This window comes from Rhincodon typus, chromosome 25, assembly GCF_021869965.1.
Source record: "Rhincodon typus isolate 14 chromosome 25, sRhiTyp1.1, whole genome shotgun sequence".
Taxonomy (NCBI): domain Eukaryota; kingdom Metazoa; phylum Chordata; class Chondrichthyes; order Orectolobiformes; family Rhincodontidae; genus Rhincodon; species Rhincodon typus.
The window spans coordinates 17,911,304-17,920,689 of record NC_063356.1 but is presented as its reverse complement, the minus strand read 5'-3'; the positions used below and the strand labels follow the sequence as shown (position 1 = coordinate 17,920,689).

The window sequence follows — 9,386 nt, the reverse complement described above, 5'->3', positions numbered from 1 at the left end:
GATACAACAAGGTGCAGAGCTGGATGAACACAGCAGGTCAAGCAGCATCATAGGAGCAGGAAGGCTGACGTTTCGGGATGAAGGGTCGAGGCCTGAAACGTCAGCCTTCCTGCTCCTATGATGCTGCTTTGCCTGCTGTGTTCATCCAGCTCTGCACCTTGTTGTCTCGGATTCTCCAGCATCTGCAGTTCCTACTACCTCTATATAGGATTGATACACTTGCCTTGCTGCCAAACATTTTCCTTAAATTTTTGGATTATTTTTGAGTAAAATGTTTTCTGCTGTTTTGGGGTGGTACCTCTAATTGCTTATATGGGATAATTAATTCTGATTCTAGTGTTATATTCCATGTTTGGTCTCCATGCCATGATAATATTTTTGTAATGATGGCATCAGGTGTGAAACACAATAGTTCCAACTTCATACTGAATATGTTGATGTGGAAAAAGACAACCTCTAACTGCAAATACTCTGTTGATCTTTGGTGCAACCAAATGATAACGCTAATTAGTGCAGCACCACTCATTTCTCCTCTGAAACAGCCTTCTACACCCTGAATCCAATATTTATTGGTTAGAACATGTTGACTTGTCTTAGGACACTGTAAACTGATGCAGTATTTGCGTATATGACATCTTTGAGTACAAAAATGGAAAGCAGCTCGGTAACCTGTTGCCTGAGAAAATCTACCTTTTATTTGAGGTTCACACTTGTTCCTATAGTGAGGTGTGAATACTAATATTCTAGTTGGAGATAAAAGGCCCGTGCCAGTTTTTTTTTGTGTTTAACTTGCAAAACTTACTGCTGGTAAACATATTTCAAATACAATAGGGCTGGATAGCAAGGTTTTGAAATTGACATTAGTACCATCAGATGTTTTACATGTCATTATGTTATTAGGGTTCACTCTGTGCTAAGTGATACCTCCTGTTCTCTAATGTCTTTGTATAATGTACGTCCCTCACTTTAGCATTTTATTAAACTGCTTTCCCTCTGAATTCCGAAGCACTTTGAGTGAGAGATCTGCTTAATCTTGCCACGTATGAGCAGAGTATCCACTCGTTATGCAAGAAGGAATATTTTGCTTCAGAATGATAACATTGATTTTAAAATGTCAGACAAAATTAATTCGTGTGTTTTTTATGTTAATGAAATTATTGGATAATTCCTACATATTCACACCTTCAACAGAGGTAATATTTCTTCCTCTTTTGGACAGAAGAATGCAATGCCAAAATGATTTATAAACAAACCCCTAAAGGAAGACTACCAGTGTGCATATGGATGTTGTAAAGATGTTCCTTTTGAATGTCTGACACTGTCCTCTAATGTTTCTTCAAGTGACACTTCCAGTTATATCAGTTTTATTACTAAATATTAAATATTGCCAGAAAACATTCAAATACCTAATTAGCTAACTTGAAAAATGGGACAATACCAACAAGGTAGGATTTAATTATTCAAATGATATACAATGTGATTTTTTGCTTTTGTGGAAAAGATTGTTTCTGATGAAGATGAAATTTGACATGTAGACCATGAAGGTGAAAACCTGAATGCCCTAATTTTCAAAATGACTAACATGCTGCTGCTTTTGGAATACTTAGTTCCTATTGTATTATCTGGTGATATTGAAAGGAGTCTAAAAGACTGCTGTATCACTTTGGTAAGCATGAGCCAACTGCTGTCCCTATTATTTTGTTGCCCAAAAAGAGCACTCGAGCCTTTCACCCAGGTGTTCTTCTCTTGTGTGACAGACAAAAGACAGGGAGCTGACTCAGAATTTATCAAACAAGCATTTCTTTATTTAACCCCTTAGATACTGATACTCAATATAAAACATACAAACATTTACTTCCTATTTCATCTAAATTAACTTTAACTCACCATTCAACTTCACTTTAATTTTAACTTCATTCGTATTTAATGCTAACTTTTAACTCCAAAAGTTTGACTTGAAATAAATACCGCTCCGATTTGAGTGAAGTGACCAACTTTGCGCTCAGTGTAGGCCCTGCCTCGTGGTCCTTTGTCTTCTCTGAAGATGATGTCAAGACACATGCTTCTCAAATGTTGGTCTCACTCCTGCAAAATCCTTTGTTCCACTAAAATGTCTCTGGCACTCAGAACTCTAAATTGACCAAACCCTGATCGCAATATTCAATCCTAGTCTATGGAGTTTACTGCTTAACAACTCCCAAATGTTTAGACAGTGTGGAGCTGGAGGAACACAGCAGGCCAGGCAGCATCAGAGGAGCAGGAAAGTTGACGTTTTGGGTCAGGACCCTTCTTCAGAAAGAAGAAATGTCAGCTTTCCTGCTCCTTTGATGCTGCCTGCTGTGTTGCTCCAGCTCCACACTGTGTTGTCTCTGACTCAAGCATCTGCAGTTCTTGCTGACTCCCAAATGTTTATACCAAGTCATAAACAGCCACATTCCATACTTCATATAAGGTAATAGCTGTGCCAGTATGTCTAGCAAACCACCATGACATCTCCCTTAATTGGTCAACATAGGAAACTGCACATCACAGCATACAGGACAGGTCACAACATGATCTGGCTACAGTTTTAACCTTAGTCAGAGCTTAACCTAGCTTGACCAAAGTTCCCAGCATGCTTGATTGTAACTTGTAGCCATTTCTCCTGCTGGCCACCTGATCACAATTTCCTTCAATATTAGATACAGACTTTGGGAAGCAAACCTAAGAAATATAAATTTGAGCATGCTGTACATAGATGGTGAAGCCAGTTCTGATTTGACCATGTCAAGCATTGTCTCATTTTCTTGCAAAATTACCAACTACTCTAGGATCCTTTAAAAGGATAAACGTAACCCCAACATACTTTATTTTCTCTGCAACCAAACACCACCTTTAACCTCTTTTCATTGAATGCACCTGCCTCTTCTTGAATATGAAGTGTGAGGAGCTTATAGGTCTTCCGTTTAGCTGTCATCACTCTTTATGACTCTTCCCTTTAATAGCCTTCCATAGACAAGGACAGGTTTCTACTTGTATCTTGATGAAGCATACATCTTCCTCTACATTATCACTATAGATCCCTGCGCTTCTTCTGAGACATTCAAGTTTGAGTGAATATAATTTTCTCCAGCTGAATGTAACTTTCTCCAGCTAAACATTAAAAGGACAGAAGCCATTATATTTAGCCCCCCACCACAAACTCAGTATCTTTGCTACCTGACTAATTTCAGCCTCTATGTCTGCTGTAGGACTTAACCAGACTGCTTGCAACTTCGTGTCCTGTTTTACCCTAATCTCATATCTTCTCTACCTCTCCTTGTCTCTACTCCTTTCTCAGCCCAATATCCATTTCATGTATTGTTCATATTTTTGTTAATTACAGACTCAATTCTGCTAAGGTCCTCCTGGCCGATCTCATAGCTTCCCTCCTGTGAACACATTAGATGATTCACACCCAGATTCTATCCTGCCAAAGACCCACTCTCAATTGTCCCTGGTCTTGCTGATGCACACTGCCCTTGCTGTGTTTAAATTTCTCCTTGGTTTCACCTCTCTCTGTCTCTAAACCTATCTTCCCTAATACAATGCCAACACCACTTTCCCACGAATGCCTCATTCCTTTCAAAAAGCTCCTTGTATGATACCTCCTACTTTCTTAATTTGTGGTCATGCTTCAGTGGTCTAGCTCCTTTACTCTGGAATTGCTTCACCATACTCTTTTCCACACCCAGCACACCTTTATCTCTTGCTTCTCTTCAAAATCTGTTTTGGATTTTTGGTCACATTTTCTTCGCCTTCTTTAGACCAGTGTCTCGTAGTTCTTCATTATGCCTGTGCGATGCACCTAGATTTTTTTTTAAGCAGTGAAACCAACGCATGAATGCAAATCATGGCTACCAAAAGCTGTAGCCCATCACTGCATGTGCTGCCTTGAATTTTATTAAGTCACAGATTTCCATTGCAGTATTGGTTTATTGAGGAGACATAAAAAGTAAATACAATTATGTTACAGATTGAATAAAAGCTTTTCTTAGTTAATGAGAAAATGTGAGGGCTTAAGATGGATCTTAAAAGTTGTTAGTGCTGATAAAGTTTCAGAAATAAAGTGGCAGATGGTATCTGTAGCAAGAGTAATGATCTTAGCAGTATTTTTGTAAACCTTTTCCAATGTCATAACATTTTTCTCAGCATGAAGGCAACACTCCCCATCTCTTCCCGCCTACATCAGTTGAACAGTGTCACTTCACCAGCATATCTTGATTGTTGATCCTTCACGTCACCCATCTATTTCCTACATTGAAGTAAAGTGAGCCCTTGCCTAAGTTTATTTATCACAAATCTTGCATTCAAGGCAGACTAATGTATCAAATGCCTGGGACCCAATGTAAATATGGGTGTCTGGTAGTACTTGTAACAATGCAGAACACTTTCATGGAATGTTGGGAATTGTAATGAATTGTAGATGTGAGGTGTGAGGGGGGATGTTGAATGTTCTTCTTGACCAGAGCCCCTAAGAATTCTTAATGCCATATCACTATTGAGCTGCAAACCTTTCCCTGCAATTCTGATTAGAATTACTCTTTTATTCATTCGCGGGATGAGGACGTCACTGACTAGGCAGCATTTATTGCCCATACCTAATTGCCCAGAGGGCAGTTCAGAATCAACCAGAGTCACATGTAAGCCAGACCAGGTAAGGATGGCAGTTTCCTTCCCTAAAGGACATTAGTGAACCAGATGGGTTTTTCCAACAATTGGCAATGGATTCACGGCCATCATTAGACCCTTAATTCCAGATATTTATTGAGTTCAAATTCCACCATCTGTCGTGGTGGGATTCGAACCTGGGTCCCCAGAACATTATCTGAGTTTCTGGTTTAACAGTCCAGTGATAATACCACTAGGTCAACTGTGCTCATCAGTTTGGTGGTCACAATATCAAATCCCTGTGCCCCATTTACTTTAACCTGATTTGAATTCTTTATTTACAATTTTCTGATCAGTATTGTATAACTTATCGTTGTTAAATGCTGAAGTCTAAATTCACCTAAACACTGTATGTTGCTTTTCTTTTTTGAATTCCCTCTGATTGCAGTTCACCTGTACAAGTGTGATGCACTGAGAGAAAGCTGTGGTCTTTGCCTGAAAGCGAACCAGAAGTTTGAGTGTGGCTGGTGTAGTGGTGAAGGACGATGTACTCTGAGGCACCATTGCCCCATTGCTGCTTCTCAATGGTTGGATCTGTCCAGCAAAAACATGAAGTGCACCAATCCTCGTATTACAAAAGTAAGAGAAATATTATTATTTTCTATTACTCCATGATGCCCTGTGGCATCTGATGAATAGTGTTTGTTTTTAGCTGCTCCATGAATGCCTGGTGAATGATATTCTCAAATAACTTTTCCCTCAGTATCCATTCTTCACAAACTTTCACATGAAGCCTGGGATATAATACTCATTTTTTCCTAATTGTTTTCTTATTGAGTGTCATAAATCTACCATGATTCAAATAAGATTTGAATAAGGTAGAAACCCTGCTGTCATAATAAATTTGCTGATTGCTGCTAGTTGGCTTATAACCTGATACTGCAGAGGGGTCAACAAAAACATTATCTAACAATGTTAGCCATTTGGTTTTCATGAATGCTAGCCTTGTTAGATAAACCAATTGTGAACTTTTTGCATTTGTTGGTCCCATATATTCTGCTCCAGTGCACAAACTCTAATTAAACTCTGTTCAAAGTGGGGAATCTAATTAACCCAAATTGATTGGCTCATTATATAAATGTAACATTAAGAACCTTACCCAAGGTGACTGAGTTATCGTGTGCAGGCCAGCCATTTTAACCGACCCATCACAAAAACACTTTTCCTGAGTACAAATATAGCTTGCTTATTTGTTGACCCAAAAGCTTAATGTTGACAAACTAATTTGTCTTATAGCTTCAGTTTTACAGCATGTATATGTGCTGTTTAGTTTTATGAAGTACGATTGTTCTTCAGAGTTGTATGGCCTGGCTTGTATGTGTTTATCAGTGCCTCATGCCAAATCCTCAGGGAAGATAATTCTAAAATGAGTATAAGCTAAGCATATGACAAGATAATGAGCCAAAGTTTTTTTTGTTAGCCCTTGCAAAACTGAAATTTCAAGGATTTTGCAGCAGTAATTTACTGTCATTCAATTTAGGAAATGCACCAGACAATCACCAGTTTTTTTCAGACTTTCACAACCTTTTGAAATAACATGCCTGCTTGTTTTGGTGTCCTAAATAATCTGTATCCTTCAGAATGAAATAAGTTTGGAGAATCCTTGAACATATGTTGGGGAAGTCCAGACTGAGGGGCCGCAGTCTAAGAATGAGGGTAAGGCATTCAGGACTGAGATAAGGAAGAATTTCTTCCCTCAGAGTTGTGAACCTATGGAAATCTCTTGCATAGAAAGCTGTTGGGGCCATGTCATTAGATATATTCAAAAGGGAGCTGGACATGTCCCTTATGGCTAAAGAAATTGAGGTGTATGGAGAGAAAGCGGGAGTGGGATACTGCAATTGCACGATCAGCCATGATTATATTGAATGGTGGTGTGGGTTCAAAGGGCCGAATGGCCTACACCTGCACCTATTTTCTGTATCTCTATATATAGAAACATTACCCTTCTTTAAACAACAATGACATTCTGAAGATTAGTTTTGTAATTTCCTGCCATCAAAGGCACTTATTAAATGTGCAGAAAACAATTCTGCACGCATCTTTGTGATCTACCTCACTGCCATTTGCTTTCAAATGTGTATGCGTTGTTTTACCATAAATTACGTTCCATTAGATATATGAACAGTAAATTATGAAGAGCAGGTCTTAGTCACAAACAGATTATGAACAACTATTTGCCAGTTATCAGGCAAGATTTTATTTGCCTTGGCATCAAAACCAAACCAAAACTCTGAACCATCAATGAAATGTTGCTCAGGTGTCAAGCAGCTTCTGCATATATCTTGCCCCACCGTCCTCTCGCAAGGTATAATGGAATAACCCTCCATTTGTTTGCCATCCATAATCCATGTCACACACTGTTTAATCTGTATCCCAAAGAAACTTACAGCAGGTCTACTAGGGGAAGATCTTTTGGCCCAACTTGTCCATGGTGACCGGGTTTCCTAAACTGAACTAGTCCCATTTGCCAGCATTTGACTCATATCCCTCTAAACCTTTCCTATCCCTGTACCAGTCCCAATGCCTTTTAAATGTTGTAATTGTACCCACGTCTACCTCTTCCTCCGGTAGCTTGTTCCATATGCATACCACCTTCTGTATGGAAAGGTTGCCCTTAGGTCTCTTTTAAATCTTTCCCATCCCGCCTTAAAACTATGCCCTCTAATTATGGACTCCCGTGCCCTGGGAAAACACTTTGGCTATTCACCTAATCTATGCCTTCACGATTTTATAAACCTCTGACTTTCCAGAAAAAAAGTCCCAACTTATCCAGCCTCTCCTTAACTCAAACCTTCCAGTTTTGATAACATCCCTGTCTCCTGTTTAATAAAACCCTTCCCATTAGCAGAGCAACCAGAATTGTTTGCAGTACTTAAAATGTGGCCTTACCAATGTCTTGTACAGCTGTAACATGATGCCCCAACTCCTGTACTCAGTTCTCTGATCAATGAAGGTAAGCATGCCAAACGCCGCCGACACCACTCTGTCTACATGTTTTGGTTTGATTGATTTTATTGTAGTCACATGTACCTAAGTACAGTGAAAAGTTTTGATTTGCGAGCCATACAGACAGACCACAGCAAATAAGGACATACAGATCATAGGGTGCTTAGGCAGAGCGAGGCGTAAAAGGTTAAGGCTGCACAGGAGGTGCACAAAGTAAAATCAACATTATTTCAGGTTATAGAGGTCCATTTATCAGTCTAATAACAGCAGGGAAGAAGCTGTTCTTGAACCTGTTGGTCCATGCATTCAAGGTTCTGTATCTTCTGCCTGACGGAAGAGGTTGTAGGAGAGCATTACAAGAGTGGGATGGGTCTTTGATGTTGGCAGCCTTTCTGCAGCAACGAGGAGTATAAATAGAGTCCATGGATGGGAGGTTGACTTCCATGATGGTCTGGATTGTGCACACAACTTTCTGTAGCTTCTTATGGTCCTGGGCAGACCTGTTGCCTTACCAGGCTGCTATGCACCCGTATAGAATGCTTTCTATGGTGCATCTGTACAAGTTGGTGAGGGTCCTTATGGACATGCCAAATTTCCTAAGCCACCCGAGGAAGAGGAGGTGTTGCTGTGCCTCCTTGACCGTCACGTCCATGTGGGAGGTCCAGGACACACTGTTCGTTATTGTCACTCCTGGGAACTTTATGCTGTCAACTCTCTGCACCTCAGCTCTTTTGAGGTGTATCAGTTACTAGTGGTGTACCTCAAGGATCTGTTTTGGGGCCACTGCTGTTTGTCATTTTTATAAATGACCTGGATGAGGGCGTAGAAGGATGGGTTAGTAAATTTGCGGATGATACCAAAGTCGCTGGAGTTGTGGATAGTGCGGAAGGATGTTGCAGGTTACAGAGGGACATAGATAAGCTGCAGAGCTAGGCTGAGAGGTGGCAAATGGAGTTTAATGCGGAAAAGTGTGAGGTGATTCACTTTGGAAGGAGTAACAGGAATACAGAGTACTGGGCTAATGGTAAGATTCTTGGTAGTGTGGATGAGCAGAGAGATCTCGGTGTCCATGTGCATAGATCCCTGAAAGTTGCCACCCAGGTTGATAGGGTTGTTAAGAAGGCGTACGGTGTGTTAGGTTTTATTGGTAGAGGGATTGAGTTTCAGAGCCATGAGATCATGTTGCAGCTGTACAAAACTCTGGTGCGGCCGCACTTGGAGTATTGCGTACAGTTCTGGTCACTGGAAGGATGTGGAAGCATTGGAAAAGGTGCAGAGGAGATTTACCAGGATGTTGCCTGGTATGGAGGGAAGGTCTTATGAGGAAAGGCTGAGGGGCTTAAGGCTATTTTCGTTAGAGAGAAGAAGGTTAAGAGGTGACTTAATAGAGACATACAAGATGATCAGAGGATTAGATAGGGTGGACAGTGGGAGCCTTTTTCCTCGGATGGTGATGGCTAGCACGAGGGGACACAGCTTTAAATTGAGGGGTGATAGATATAGGACAGATGTCAGAGCTAGGCTCTTTACTCAGAGAGTAGTAAGTGCGTGGAATGCCCTGTCTGCAAAAGTAGTAAACTCGCCAACTTTAAGGGCATTTAAATGGTCATTGGATAAACATATGGATGATAATGGAATAGTTTAGGTTAGATGGGCTTCAGATTGGTTTCACAGTTTGGTGCAACATCGAGGGCCGAAGGGCCTGTACTGCGCTGTTATGTTCTATGTTCTATGTTCTATGTTCTATG

General features: G+C 40.4%; 1 protein-coding gene across 2 annotated transcripts in view; it reads left to right on the top strand.

The window, feature by feature from the left end:
• LOC109934064 (plexin-A2) overlaps positions 1-9,386 on the top strand; it is a 434,576-nt gene that overhangs the window by 309,407 nt on the left and 115,783 nt on the right. For both annotated transcript variants that reach the window (XM_048612014.1, XM_048612015.1), the window contains one exon: positions 5,078-5,268. In XM_048612014.1, coding sequence (XP_048467971.1) covers positions 5,078-5,268 — 191 coding nt within the window. The remainder of the gene's footprint in view (positions 1-5,077; positions 5,269-9,386) is intronic.